This window comes from Phyllobates terribilis, unplaced genomic scaffold, assembly GCF_046119375.1.
Source record: "Phyllobates terribilis strain yellow unplaced genomic scaffold, ASM4611937v1 Scaffold_5__5_contigs__length_657084704, whole genome shotgun sequence".
In the NCBI taxonomy this organism is placed as follows: domain Eukaryota; kingdom Metazoa; phylum Chordata; class Amphibia; order Anura; family Dendrobatidae; genus Phyllobates; species Phyllobates terribilis.
Genome location: NW_027362765.1, coordinates 7,316,488 through 7,332,661, shown reverse-complemented (window position 1 = coordinate 7,332,661; position 16,174 = coordinate 7,316,488). Strand labels below are relative to the sequence as shown.

Sequence of the window (16,174 nt, the reverse complement as noted above, 5' to 3'; positions counted from 1 at the left end):
TATGTTTGATGCCCCCACACAGTGTAATGCCCCCATTATGCCCCTTATGCAGGATGTATGATGCCCCCACACAGTGTAATGCCCCCATTATGCCTCTTATGCAGGATGTATGATGCCCCCACACAGTGTAATGCCCCCATTATGCCCCTTATGCAGTATGTATGATGCCCCCACACAGTGTAATGCCCCCATTATGCCCCTTATGCAGGATGTATGATGCCCCCACACAGTGTAATGCCCCCATTATGCCCTGTATACAGGATGTATGATTCCCCCCCACAGTGTAATGCCCCCATTATGCCCCTTATGCAGGATGTGTGATGCCCCCATACAGTGTAATGCCCCCATTATGCTCCTTATGCATGATGTATGATGCCCCCCCACACAGTGTAATGCCCCCATTATACCCCTTATGCAGGATGTATGACGCCCCCACACAGTGTAATGCCCCCATTATGCCGCTTATGCAGTATGTATGATGCCCCCACACAGTGTAATGCCCCCATTATGCCCCTCATGCAGTATGTATGATGCCCCCACGCAGTTTAATGACCCCATTATGCCCCTCATGCAGGATGTATGATGCCCCCACACAGTGTAATGCCCCCAATTATGCCCCTTATGCAGTATGTATGATGCCCCCACACAGTGTAATGGCCCCATTATGCCCCTTATGCAGGATGTATGATGGCCCCATTATGCCCCTTATGCAGGATGTATGATGCCCCCACACAGTGTAATGCCCCATTATGCCCCTTATGCAGTATGTATGATGCCCCCACACAGTGTAATGTCCCCATTATGCCCCTTATGCAGGATGTATTATGCCCCCCACAGTGTAATGCCCCCATTATGCCCCTTATGCAGGATGTATGATGCCCCCACACAGTGTAATGCCCCCATTATGCCCCTTATGCAGGATGTATGATGCCCCCATTATGCCCCTTATGCAGGATGTGTGATGCCCCCCACACAGTGTAATGCCCCCATTATGCCCCTTATGCAGGATGTGTGATTCCCCCATTATGCCCCTTATGCAGGATGTATGATGCCCCCACGCAGTGTAATGCCCCCATTATGCCCCTTATACAGTATGTATGATGCCCCCACACAGTGTAATACCCCCATTATGCCCCTTATGCAGGATGTATGATGCCCCCACAGTGTAATGCCCCCATTATTCCCCTTATGCAGTATGTTTGATGCCCCCACACAGTGTAATGCCCCCATTATGCCCCTTATGCAGGATGTATGATGCCCCCACACAGTGTAATGCCCCCATTATGCCTCTTATGCAGGATGTATGATGCCCCCACACAGTGTAATGCCCCCATTATGCCCCTTATGCAGTATGTATGATGCCCCCACACAGTGTAATGCCCCCATTATTCCCCTTATGCAGTATGTTTGATGCCCCCACACAGTGTAATGCCCCCATTATGCCCCTTATGCAGGATGTATGATGCCCCCACACAGTGTAATGCCCCCATTATGCCCCTTATGCAGGATGTATGATGCCCCCACACAGTGTAATGCCCCCATTATGCCCTGTATACAGGATGTATGATTCCCCCCCACAGTGTAATGCCCCCATTATGCCCCTTATGCAGTATGTATGATGCCCCACAGTGTAATGCCCCCATTATGCCCCTTATGCAGGATGTATGATGCCCCCACACAGTCTAATGCCCCCATTATGCCCCTTATGCAGGATGTGTGATGCCCCCATTATGCCCCTTATGCAGGATTTATGATGCCCCCACACAGTGTAATGCCCCCATTATGCCGATTATGCAGTATGTATGATGCCCCCCACACAGTGTAATACCCCCATTATGCCCCTTATGCAGTATGTATGATGCTCCCACACAGTGTAATGCCCACATTATGCCCCTTATGCAGGATGTATGATGCCCCCACACAGTGTAATGCCCCCATTATGCCCCTTATACACGATGTATGATGCCCCCACACAGTGTAATGCCCCCATTATGCCCCTTATGCAGTATGTATGATGCCCCACAGTGTAATGCCCCCATTATGCCCCTTATGCAGTAAGTATGATGCCCCCACACAGTGTAATGCCCCCATTATGCTCCTTATGCATGATGTATGATGCCCCCACACAGTGTAATGCCCCCATTATGCCCCTTATGCAGTATGTATGATGCCCCCACACAGTGTAATGCCCCCATTATGCCCCTTATGCAGTATGTATGATACCCCCCCACAGTGTAATGTCCCCATTATGCCCCTTATGCAGGATGTATGATGCCCCCACACAGTGTAATGCCCCCATTATGCCCCTTATGCAGTATGTATGATGCCCCCATTATGCCCCTTATGCAGTATGTATGATGCCCCCCCCCCACAGTGTAATGTCCCCATTATGCCCCTTATGCAGGATGTATGATGCCCCAATTATGCCCCTTATGCAGTATGTATGATGCCCCCATTATGCCCTTTATGCAGTATGTATGATACCCCACAGTGTAATGCCCCCATTATGCCCCTTATGCAGGATGTATGATGCCCCTACACATTGTAATGCCCCCATTATGCCCCTTATGCAGGATGTATGATGCCCACACACAGTGTAATGTCCCCATTATGCCCCTTATGCAGGATGTATGATGCCCCCACACAGTGTAAAGCTCCCATTATGCCCCTTATGCAGGATGTATGATGCCCCACACAGTGTAATGCCCCCATTATGCCCCTTATGCAGGATGTATGATGCCCCCACACAGTGTAATGCCCCCATTATGCCCCTTATGCAGGATGTATGATGCCCCCCACAGTGTAATGCCCCCATTATGCCACTTATGCATTATGTATGATGCCCCCACACAGTGTAATGCCCCCATTATGCCGCTTATGCAGTATGTATGATGCCCCCACACAGTGTAAAGCCCCCATTATGCCCCTTATGCAGGATGTATGATGCCCCGACACAGTGTAATGCCCCCATTTTGCCCCTTATGCAGGATGTATGATGCCCCCACACATTGTAATGCCCCCATTATGCCCCTTATGCAGGATGTATGATGCCTCCCACAGTGTAATGCCCCTATTATGCCCCTTATACAGGATGTATGATGCCCCACAGTGTAATGCCCCCATTATGCCCCTTATGCAGTATGTATGATGCGCCCACACAGTGTAATGCCCCCATTATGCTCCTTATGGAGTATGTATGATGCCCCCACACAGTGTAATGCCCCCATTATGCCCACACACAGTGTAATGCCCTCATTATGCCCCTTATGCAGGATGTATGATGCCTCCCACAGTGTAATGCCCCCATTATGCCCCTTATACAGCATGTATGATGCCCCACAGTGTAATGCCCCCATTTTGCCCCTTATGCAGGATGTATGATGCCCCCACACAGTGTAATGCCCCCATTATGCCCCTTATGGAGTATGTATGATGCCCTCACACAGTATAATGTTCTCACAGTGCCATAATCCCCCCCACACAGTATAATCAGTGGCGTAACTAGGGTCTGATTGGCCCCGGTGCAAAGATTTCGACTGACCCTCCCCTCCCACTTCATCCTGATATGTCCCCTATCGTGGTATTTATATCCCCCGTTTAATGTATAGTAAAAAAATGTTCTATAAGGCTATGTGCCGTAATCGCCGCCATTGACTTGCATTGGACCGCGTGACATCCGCATCACTGCATCTGCACATGCGGGTATCACACGGTTCAATGTGCGGATGGTACCCAGGTCTGGAGGAGAGGAGACCATAGAACCATAGAACCTGTTAAAAAAAAGGAATTTAAAATAAAAAAAAAAGATTCTACTTACCTTCCGATGTCCTCCCGGTGTTTTCTCCCCTCCGTCTGGTCTGCTGTATGGGTCGCGTTGTTGTGAAGGACCTGCCATGACGTTATTGAGTCATGTGACCTGTCACTCAATGACGTCATCGCAGGTCCTTCACACCACCGCGAGCCGCCCAAGACACCGGACGGAGCAGACGAAACACCGGAGTACATCGGAAGGAAAATATCATCTTTTTTTATTTTTTACCATTCTTATTCTTTTTTTTTTTTTAACTAACTTGGTCACACTACTATCCATGCCGGTTGCATGGATTTATATAGTGTGAACAAGTTGTCAAGCACTTTCCAAGTGATGCTAAAATCGCTTGGAAAAGTGCTTGATAACCTGCATGCAGAAATGCATGTGAAGAACGCTTGACAAACTCTTCTACCTGGCGGGAAAAATGCATGTAAAAACAGCACGCCTTTTTCCTGCCAGGGAGAAGCGGAAAAAATATGCAGCATTTCTGCATCTTGGGCACTTAGCCTTATACTTACCAGGTACGAACTTAGAAGTCATGGGACCCCATAGCAGAAGTATAATGCACAGCCCATAGTCTTCCATATAGTATAATGCACAGCCCATAGTCTTCCATATAGTATAATGCACAGCCCACAGTCCTCCATATAGTATAATGCACAGCCCATAGTCCTCAATATAGTATAATACACTCCCCATAGTCCTCCATATAGTATAATGCACAGCCCATAGTACTCCACATAGTATAATGCACAGTCCATAGTACTCCACATAGTATAATACACTCCCCATAGTACTCCATATAGTATAATGCACAGCCCATAGTCTTCCATATAGTATAATGCACAGCCCATAGTCCTCCATATAGTATAATGCACAGCCCATAGTCTTCCATATAGTGTAATGCACAGCCCATAGTCCTCCATATAGCGTAATGCACAGCCCATAGTCCTCCATATAGCGTAATGCACAGCCCATAGTCCTCCATATAGCGTAATGCACAGCCCATAGTCCTCCATATAGCGTAATGCACAGCCCATAGTCCTCCATATAGCGTAATGCACAGCCCATAGTCCTCCATATAGCGTAATGCACAGCCCATAGTCTTCCATATAGTATAATGCACAGCCCATAGTCTTCCATATAGTGTAATGCACAGCCCATAGTCCTCCATATAGTATAATGCACAGCCCATAGTCCTCCATATAGCGTAATGCACAGCCCATAGTCCTCCATGTAGCGTAATGCACAGCCCATAGTCGTGCATGTAGCGTAATGCACAGCCCATAGTCGTGCATGTAGCGTAATGCACAGCCCATAGTCGTGCATGTAGCGTAATGCACAGCCCATAGTCGTGCATGTAGCGTAATGCACAGCCCATAGTCGTGCATGTAGCGTAATGCACAGCCCATAGTCGTGCATGTAGCGTAATGCACAGCCCACAGTCGTGCATGTAGCGTAATGCACAGCCCACAGTCGTGCATGTAGCGTAATGCACAGCCCACAGTCGTGCATGTAGCGTAATGCACAGCCCACAGTCGTGCATGTAGCGTAATGCACAGCCCACAGTCGTGCATGTAGCGTAATGCACAGCCCACAGTCGTGCATGTAGCGTAATGCACAGCCCACAGTCGTGCATGTAGCGTAATGCACAGCCCACAGTCGTGCATGTAGCGTAATGCACAGCCCACAGTCGTGCATGTAGCGTAATGCACAGCCCACAGTCGTGCATGTAGCGTAATGCACAGCCCACAGTCGTGCATGTAGCGTAATGCACAGCCCACAGTCGTGCATGTAGCGTAATGCACAGCCCACAGTCGTGCATGTAGCGTAATGCACTAATGCACAGCCCACAGTCGTGCATGTAGCGTAATGCACAGCCCACAGTCGTGCATGTAGCGTAATGCACAGCCCACAGTCGTGCATGTAGCGTAATGCACAGCCCACAGTCGTGCATGTAGCGTAATGCACAGCCCACAGTCGTGCATGTAGCGTAATGCACAGCCCACAGTCGTGCATGTAGCGTAATGCACAGCCCACAGTCGTGCATGTAGCGTAATGCACAGCCCACAGTCGTGCATGTAGCGTAATGCACAGCCCACAGTCGTGCATGTAGCGTAATGCACAGCCCACAGTCGTGCATGTAGCGTAATGCACAGCCCACAGTCGTGCATGTAGCGTAATGCACAGCCCACAGTCGTGCATGTAGCGTAATGCACAGCCCACAGTCGTGCATGTAGCGTAATGCACAGCCCACAGTCGTGCATGTAGCGTAATGCACAGCCCACAGTCGTGCATGTAGCGTAATGCACAGCCCACAGTCGTGCATGTGGCGTAATGCACAGCCCACAGTCGTGCATGTGGCGTAATGCACAGCCCACAGTCGTGCATGTGGCGTAATGCACAGCCCACAGTCGTGCATGTGGCGTAATGCACAGCCCACAGTCGTGCATGTGGCGTAATGCACAGCCCACAGTCGTGCATGTGGCGTAATGCACAGCCCACAGTCGTGCATGTGGCGTAATGCACAGCCCACAGTCGTGCATGTGGCGTAATGCACAGCCCACAGTCGTGCATGTGGCGTAATGCACAGCCCACAGTCGTGCATGTGGCGTAATGCACAGCCCACAGTCGTGCATGTGGCGTAATGCACAGCCCACAGTCGTGCATGTGGCGTAATGCACAGCCCACAGTCGTGCATGTGGCGTAATGCACAGCCCACAGTCGTGCATGTGGCGTAATGCACAGCCCACAGTCGTGCATGTGGCGTAATGCACAGCCCACAGTCGTGCATGTGGCGTAATGCACAGCCCACAGTCGTGCATGTGGCGTAATGCACAGCCCACAGTCGTGCATGTGGCGTAATGCACAGCCCACAGTCGTGCATGTGGCGTAATGCACAGCCCACAGTCGTGCATGTGGTGTAATGCACAGCCCACAGTCGTGCATGTGGCGTAATGCACAGCCCACAGTCGTGCATGTGGCGTAATGCACAGCCCACAGTCGTGCATGTGGCGTAATGCACAGCCCACAGTCGTGCATGTGGCGTAATGCACAGCCCACAGTCGTGCATGTGGCGTAATGCACAGCCCACAGTCGTGCATGTGGCGTAATGCACAGCCCACAGTCGTGCATGTGGCGTAATGCACAGCCCACAGTCGTGCATGTGGCGTAATGCACAGCCCACAGTCGTGCATGTGGCGTAATGCACAGCCCACAGTCGTGCATGTGGCGTAATGCACAGCCCACAGTCGTGCATGTGGCGTAATGCACAGCCCACAGTCGTGCATGTGGCGTAATGCACAGCCCACAGTCGTGCATGTGGCGTAATGCACAGCCCACAGTCGTGCATGTGGCGTAATGCACAGCCCACAGTCGTGCATGTGGCGTAATGCACAGCCCACAGTCGTGCATGTGGCGTAATGCACAGCCCACAGTCGTGCATGTGGCGTAATGCACAGCCCACAGTCGTGCATGTGGCGTAATGCACAGCCCACAGTCGTGCATGTGGCGTAATGCACAGCCCACAGTCGTGCATGTGGCGTAATGCACAGCCCACAGTCGTGCATGTGGCGTAATGCACAGCCCACAGTCGTGCATGTGGCGTAATGCACAGCCCACAGTCGTGCATGTGGCGTAATGCACAGCCCACAGTCGTGCATGTGGCGTAATGCACAGCCCACAGTCGTGCATGTGGCGTAATGCACAGCCCACAGTCGTGCATGTGGCGTAATGCACAGCCCACAGTCGTGCATGTGGCGTAATGCACAGCCCACAGTCGTGCATGTGGCGTAATGCACAGCCCACAGTCGTGCATGTGGCGTAATGCACAGCCCACAGTCGTGCATGTGGCGTAATGCACAGCCCACAGTCGTGCATGTGGCGTAATGCACAGCCCACAGTCGTGCATGTGGCGTAATGCACAGCCCACAGTCGTGCATGTGGCGTAATGCACAGCCCACAGTCGTGCATGTGGCGTAATGCACAGCCCACAGTCGTGCATGTGGCGTAATGCACAGCCCACAGTCGTGCATGTGGCGTAATGCACAGCCCACAGTCGTGCATGTGGCGTAATGCACAGCCCACAGTCGTGCATGTGGCGTAATGCACAGCCCACAGTCGTGCATGTGGCGTAACGCACAGCCCACAGTCGTGCATGTGGCGTAACGCACAGCCCACAGTCGTGCATGTGGCGTAACGCACAGCCCACAGTCGTGCATGTGGCGTAACGCACAGCCCACAGTCGTGCATGTGGCGTAACGCACAGCCCACAGTCGTGCATGTAGTACTATGGCCTAGGGTACCATGTACTCACTGATTTTAAAAAAAACCCAACACATTATACTCACCTTCACTCTGTCGCGCTGCGTATTTTTATGGAGCTGGCAGCTGGCTTCAGCGTGCAAGCGACGGGAGCGCATGATGTCACTTCCATGCGCCTCTAGTCACGTGTACGCTGACTTCATCTGATGGCCTCTGATTGGTCGGCAGCGTGTATTGTGGCACACTGACAAGATGGGAGTGAGGTAGTAGGGGTCAATGAGGATCTAGGAGGGGCTGGGATATGCAAGGAAAGTAGGGAGCTGAGTAAGTGTAATAAATGTGCTAATAATATTAAATATCTGCTGGCAAATGCAAGAAGTCTCGCAAACAAAATGAATGAACTGGAGACTCTTATATCGGTCACAGAATACGATGTGGTGGGTATTACGGAAACCTAGCTGGATGAAAGCCATGACTGTGTGACAAACATGGAGGGATATACTACATTTTAGGATATAGTCAGCAGTGGGGTGCTGCAGTGATCTGTACTAGGACCGATTCTTTTTAACTTCTTTATTAATGACCTTGGGGATGGGATTGAGAGTAAAGTGTCAGTTTTTGCTGACGACATCAAACTATGTAGAATATTAAAATCTGATCTTGACATTATGATATTGCAGAACGATCTGGATAAGATGACTGAATGGGCAAACACTTGGCGGATGAGGTTTAATGTAGAGTAATGCAACTAGGTCGGAGTAATTCTATTGCTGCATATACATTATATGGGAGTATACTTGGGACTACAGAACAGGAGAAGGCCTTGGGTATTCTGGGTACAAGTAAGCTGAGCAGCAGTACTTAATGTCAATCAGCAGCCGCAAAAGCAAACAAGACTGTAGGATGTATATAAAGATAAGGAAGGTTGAACTGGATGCACCTAGGTCTTTATTCAACCTACATTACTATGTTGGTATGAATGTGTGTCCTCGGACACACATCTAGCTGAAACAGGGGCTAGCATTGGCTAGGCCCGGTCGTAGCGGTGACTGCGGACATTAAGCCTCTAGATAAAATACTCCCACAGTACCTACAGCATATACAGTTACAGAAAATAAAAGGGATTAACAAGAGAACTTACTACACCGATCGCAGAGACGATTCAGTTTAGCTGAAGGAGAGCACTTCAAATGGCCATTTTGTGAACGGGGTTTCCTGCATACATGATGTGTATCTCTCATACATGGGCCAGGTTGTGGGCTGGTCTCAGCACTTCATGATTTTATGGAATCCCCAACTTATGTGATAACGCCTCTCTGGATGATCGCAGAAGTTGTAGATTGACACCATATTTTCCATAAGGATTTTATTTTTACTTAGAGACCAAAAATGGCATAGCTGTTGTCAATTATGTGTCCACTGTGCATTTATGGCTCATTGGCAGAGGGGCTACAGTTATGAGAAAATATGTATCCTTTTCTCTGGCTAGCCCATGTGCTGGAAATGTATTTCTCATTAATATTGGATTTATGTATATTCCAATATTTTATATTTTCATTCGGAGACATCCTGACTGCTGAAGCTGTGCTGATGAAAGGAATGTGTATGCTGGGTGACCATGGCTATTTCTAAAGAGTGTGAGATATCCCTTTTATCCTTGATAGACCTTTTCCTGTCTGAACAGATAGGTTAATCTGCACTCTTTGTCTATGCTCAATACACATCCTCATAGTCTTTTCCCTACAAGAAGCTCTTGCATGTTAATTAAGCTGATTCACTGTTCGGCCACATTCAATTTCCTACTGGTATTAGTTTCTTGTCTAAGTCTTGGAGACTGTCAGCTGTTTGTCTTACTGGAAAACCTTGTGAGGTGTCTACTTTAATCCTCTTACTTCACAAGGGACGGCCTGCATGTTGATTAGGCTGGTTCACTTCACACTATAGGTAACACTGTTCAGCAAGGCTTTTTTTTCAGCATGAAATTGGGTGAATCTTATCGGAATTGTCATGCTGAGAAATAACTTCAGAATTGCTCTATCACTTAAGATTTTTGAGAAAAATGCAATTATGTATGCATTGAATACTGTCAAATTTGTGGTGGCATGTGATATTCCGAATTCAAAAGTCAGCAACAGCGATCAAGTTTAGAAATGTTTTGCCATTGATTTTCTTTATAATCACTGTCCGATAATTCACAGGCAAGATTCCAACAATAGTCACCCAGCATCGAGGGCCTCCACCTCCCCTGGTACCTATTTTCCATCTAGGAAATGTCTTGATGAAACCTTTCACCATGTTCATCACTTACAGTGCCTAGGTTTGTTGGGAAAAAGTCAATGTGTGAATGAAGGAAATGTATTTTAAGTGATATGTTGCACTTCATTGACTTGTAAGCCTGAAGAAAACTTTCAAACTGTTCAGCATAGTTTGGCACCTTGTAGTTGCCTAGAAAGTTGAAAACGACATTCTTGAAGGCCGACCATGCTACATGTTCTGCACCATGCAGAAGACCATCAAAGAAAGGCTGCATGCCCACTATGCGTTTTTCAAGCAGACCCGGGTACCATAGTACCTGTGTAAAAAAGAATTTAAAATAAAAAATAAAGATTATACTTGCCTTCCGGTGGCCCCCGGTCTCCTCAGCGATGCGTCCGGTGTGTTGGGCGGCTCATGGAAGGTCCTTTTAGACCATCGCGAGCCGTCCAACACACCGGTCGCATCGCTGAGGAGACCGGGGGCCATCGGAAGGTAAGTATAATCTTTATTTTTTACCATTCTTATTTTTTTTTTTTTTTACTATTACTTGGTCACACTATATAAATCCATGCCGGTTGCATGGATTTATATAGCGTGATCAAGTTGTCAAGCACTTTTCCAAGTGATGCTAAAATCGCTTGGAAAAGAGCTTGATAACCCGCATGCGGAAATGCATGCAAAAACGCTTGACAAACGCTTCTACCTGGCAGGAAAAACGCATTTAAAAAACGCATGCTTTTTTCCTGCCAGGGAGATGTGGAAAAAATATGCAGCGTTTCTGCATCGTGGGCACTTAGCCTTACTATCATTTACTAGCTCTCGGATTTGTGGGCCAATGAAAGCACCCTCTTTTATCTTGGCATCACTGATGCATGGAAACTTCTGTCACAAGTAAGCAAAGACTTCAGTTTGCTTGTTCATTGCTTTGACAAAGTTCTTCATTAATCCCATTTTGATGTGCAAAGGTGGAAGGAATATCATCTTTTCATCTATTAATGGTTCGTGTTTAACATTCTTCTGCCCTGGAATAAATTTATTGCGTAGTGACCAGTCCTTCCTGATATATTGCGAGTCTCTTGCGCTACTGTCCCATTCCCAAAGGAAACAACAGTACTTAGTGTATCCCATCTGTAAACCTAATAAAATTGCAACTACCTTGAGATCACCACATATATTCCATTTGTACCTTGAGTATTGAATGTGCATCTGCATATTCTCATAGGTCTCCTTCATACTGATCGACATGTACGATAGGTATCGAAGAGTAGACATTACCATTGTGTAGCAAGACAGCCTTAAAACTTAAGGCCAATGAATCAATGAACAGTCGCCATTCCCTTGGGTCATGGTCAACTCCAAGGACAGAAAACAATCCAGTAATATCACTGCAAAAAGTGAGACAGTCAGGTTGACTGAAATATTTGGTTAAATCTTCATGACGACTGCAAAATACTGAAATTTCTGTACCTGGCTGCAACAGATGCCACCCTTGCAACCTTGATCCAAGTAGTTCTGCCTGACTCTTTGATAAACCCAAATCTCTGACCAGATCGTTGAGTCTTGCTTGAGATATTAAACGTGGAGCAGTTGATATTGATGGTTCGAAATCTGAATCAGCAGCAGGTTCCATCTCTAATGAATCAACCATCATTTCATCGCCCTCTTCTATTCTCCACACCGGCGGTGGTTTTGGAACTGGCAGACTTTCATTGTGCGCCACTGGTCAAATTGCAGAAGCAAGGTTGGGATATTCAATAGACCTCCTGTTCTTAGAAGGAAAAACCGGATACATTCATCGTGCAGAAGTAACAATTGGTTATATGGTCCTTCTGATCCCTCCAGATCATTGGAATGTTAAATGGCATCGATGGTCGCACACCCTTCAGCCAAGACCTCAAACTCGTAGTGCAAGATGAGCAGCATATATGAGTAGCCCTTGCTCTGTCTTGGTCACCAATTTTGCATCCAAAATATAACTCCTATGCCTTCTTAACAACTGCAGTTATACTCCTTTTCTGGGCTTTAAGGGTATAATCTCCACATGTATAACAAAAGAGATCACTACTATTGCGACATTGATGCGACATTCTACAACTCATTACTTATTAAACAGTTTTGCTCCTTTATGAAATTTTCTCAAAACAGAAGAAACTCATGAAGATTACAGCGTCGTTACTGCTGTTATTATATAATGCTACTTGGAAATAGACCAAAGTCTGACAGTTGTGTCTGGACGTGCCTGAGAGTGCACAACTAATGCAGTGCATGATTGGACAGGACTTAAGTGCTGTATATTATAATAAAGAGAGTCCATATTATGAATTCCATTGGTTATTTCTACAAAAAATACACTTCTGAAATAAAAAGTTTAATATAAGTGCCAATTTATTATGCACTATGTACTGTCCTAATCATAATCGTAAAATTAAAATATCTCGGGAATGGTACATGCTACCGAAATTCTGATTTACATTTCTGAAATCAGCACCTCAAAATACATGGACAACATGTTTTAAAACAGGAAACAGAAAAAAAGTTACAATTTGTTGACCAGTGTAATTTGTACAATCCTCCACCTAAGAGTGTCAGCTCAGATTGCAAATGACAGAGGGAAGGAGGGAGGCGATTAACTTCAGAGATTTTTAATATTTTCTATGACCTATCCAGAAAAAAAAAACACCGTACATGGAGACATTAGCTTCAAATCACTCCTGTGTTGGTGTTCTTACAAGCAAACTTTTATACATGAGATCTAATTTGATAAAAAGATTACAGCCGGGGAAAGATGGAAAACTTTCATATAGATGACTAGTGGTGATGTAGTCAGTGATGGACTCTGGCCAAATATGTTTCTGGAGTTATAGTAGAAGATGTCATCCTCATCATGAAGTAGTTATTTCTCATGTCACGTGTAATGAATATCTCTTGTAGTATTGCTAATGCCGATTCCAATGTCGGTAAATGAGACGATAATTAGCGTTATGGAAGATAAGTCTATGAGAAACTTATTCAGTTGCAGACTCCAAGGAAGAAACTGCTTGTTGTCTGTGGCCTAAAATATATAGGTTTCATTAGTACATGACAGGGTAAAAAGCAGAATGTTGTAAACCAATAAGAATACCATTGCTGCTTGGGTCCCCCACCAGTCTCTGTATTTCCTGCGTACTTGTGATTACAGCTACCGCTAATCAGTTGGCTAAGCAGTGGTCAACTTAGCCAGTGATTGAGAGCATGGAGGAGATGTCTTTTTCTGCAATTCAACTTATGTTCAAATCCATACAAGACTAGAGAATACAACATCTACACCTTCTATCTCCTGATATATTTCCCTTATTGTGTCCAGTAATTGTATTATTACACGGAATTCTTTATGATGTTCCATCGTCTCATTGTCTTCCTATTTAGGTCACTACAATATCAGATCCTCTCAGTGGACATCTTCTATATTGACAGAATTTTTGTGAATCACCCATCAAGGATGGATATGGACAGAGACAAGATGGCGGAGAGGATATTACACCTCACCCTAGAGATCATCTTCCGGCTTACTGGAAAGGTGACGTCACATTACATCATTCTTATCTATGGGAATAACAGATGGACAGAACTGGAGAGGTGAGGACTCTGGAAATGTCTGGAGGGAGATTTATTAATGTGTCTCTCCATAACCAGGATTACACAGTAGTGAAGAAGACCTCTAGTGGGCGCTGTCAGGACCCTGTGTCTGAGGGATGGGGAAGACCCCTGAGCCCAATCACGGGGCCTCCACCTCACCCCCTGATACATGAGGCTATCAATGACCAGAAGATCCTAGAACTCACCTACAAGATGATTGAGCTGCTGACTGGAGAGGTGACACTGCTGGGAATGCTGGGACATTATACAGTAACACTATTAAGGGATTGGGGGGATAACGGTATCATTGTATGTGTCAGGTTCCTATAAGGTGTCAGGATGTCGCTGTCTATTTCTCCATGGAGGAGTGGGAGTATTTAGAAGGACACAAAGATCTGTACAAGGGCGTCATGATGGAGGTTCCCCAGCCCCTCACATCACCAGGTAATAGACAGGAGTAAATACACACGGCCTATAATTATCTGTATGTAAAGAATGAATTCAGTCCCTGTATGTGTTTCCTCCAGATCTATCCAGTAAGAGGACAACACCAGAGAGATATCCCCGTCCTCTTCTTCCACAGGACTGTAAACAAGAAGACCCCAATGTTCCTCAGGATCATCAGGTAGACGGAGAGAAGGTGTCATGAGATCTCCCCTATGATGTGTAGACGGCTGTGATGGTCTTGTGCTCAGTCTTGTTTTATCCACCAGTATTATATGTTTTATATTTGTGTAATGAGGACGGTGGAGATGGCAGGATTAGAGCTGATCATAGATGGGACTTCTCCATCTGTTTGTGACTTTTACAATATTTGTTTCAGGGTGAAGATCTGACCCATATTAATACTACAGAGACATATGTGAGGGGTGATGAGCGGTGTAAAGAGGAGATTCCTACATATGACTACCCAGGTGAGTAGTAGCCACTAAATGCTGAGAAGTCATAGATTCTTCTCAGTCACCGGCTATGGCTGCTTTATCAGTGGTGTAGTCCGGCCATATCACAATCGTGTGATCGCCATTTTGCCACTAGAGCATAACATTCGCCTCCATATGAAAAATGTTCTAATTACTTGGGGAAATTGTGAAAGCTCTTTTCTATGGAACTTACAATCTGAAAGATCCACCTACCCCCTGGAATTAGAAGATGCTGACCGTTACCTGCCCAGGTGACAGCGTACGTAGAATGTGCTGACAAGTTAGAAAATCACTTTAAGAAAAATATTATGATGGGCCGTAAGAGAAAGCGGAGGGTAATGATGCTGTTGGCTTCCTAGATCCCTGATATCTTATTGGATGAATCTACCTTCTCTCCCTTCTGTGCTGCTGAATGTGCTCATATGGTCCCTACAAGACCAGGTCCAGTCTTTCTGGCCAAACTTCACTTTTATGATCGACAACATTAAATGTGCAGTGTGAATTTCTGTACAATAACTACAGAGTTTCCCTTTATCCTGACTTTACACTTTATTTTAAAACCAACTAACTTCAAACAGGATTGTGATAAACTATACAGAAAACATTACACCTGTGCCATGATATATCTCTAAGCTGTGCGTGGCTGACGGCTGTAATATACATTTATTCACACCTGCAGATGATGTGTTGGCTCCAGCCCTGGTTTCATGGATTCACTCCATGTCATAAATTCCATTATGTTTTCGATCCTAAGGAATTCAGATTACTGCACAATCTCTCCTGAAATGGTGAGCACTAATACTTTCTCTACTCTTCTGGTTAGGACTCATAGTAGCTCCAATGGTCCACCATAAATGAGTCCAACTCCGGTTTAGTGTTGGAGTTCTCCCCTTATACATACGTTGTTGTTGGGGATGTAACATAGATTAAAAAAAATTATTTTTTTTCACAGGTTCCTTCACACTCCGCAGCCAGTTTTCTGTTCCTAATCATTTTTCAAATCTGACGTGTGTCACTTTATGTGGTGATAACTTTGGAATTCTTCACAAAGGATAATAGGAAACAAATGGACCTTACTAATTATTTTCCAGCTTATTTATTTATTTTACTCGCTTATATACCGTCATTAATTCCACAGCGCTTTACAGACCTTATCGGCACTGTTCTCATTGGGGCTGACAATCTAAATTCCCTATCAGGATGTCTTTGGAGTGTGGGAGGAAACCGGACAACCTGGAGGAAACCCACGCAAACACAGGGAGAACATACAAACTCCTTTGTCATTGGTGGGATTTGAACCCTGGACCCC

At 46.2% G+C, this 16,174-nt stretch overlaps 1 protein-coding gene across 3 annotated transcripts in view; it reads left to right on the top strand.

The window, feature by feature from the left end:
* LOC141271727 (uncharacterized) overlaps positions 1–16,174 on the top strand; it is a 390,989-nt gene that overhangs the window by 363,079 nt on the left and 11,736 nt on the right. For 2 of the 3 annotated variants that reach the window (XM_073681822.1, XM_073681821.1), the window contains exons 2-6: positions 13,736–13,886; positions 14,003–14,182; positions 14,266–14,389; positions 14,473–14,570; positions 14,769–14,859. In XM_073681822.1, coding sequence (XP_073537923.1) covers positions 13,736–13,886; positions 14,003–14,182; positions 14,266–14,389; positions 14,473–14,570; positions 14,769–14,859 — 644 coding nt within the window. Of the gene's footprint in view, positions 1–10,263; positions 10,392–13,735; positions 13,887–14,002; positions 14,183–14,265; positions 14,390–14,472; positions 14,571–14,768; positions 14,860–16,174 lie in introns of those variants that run through there. The other variant, XM_073681823.1, reaches the window with a different exon arrangement.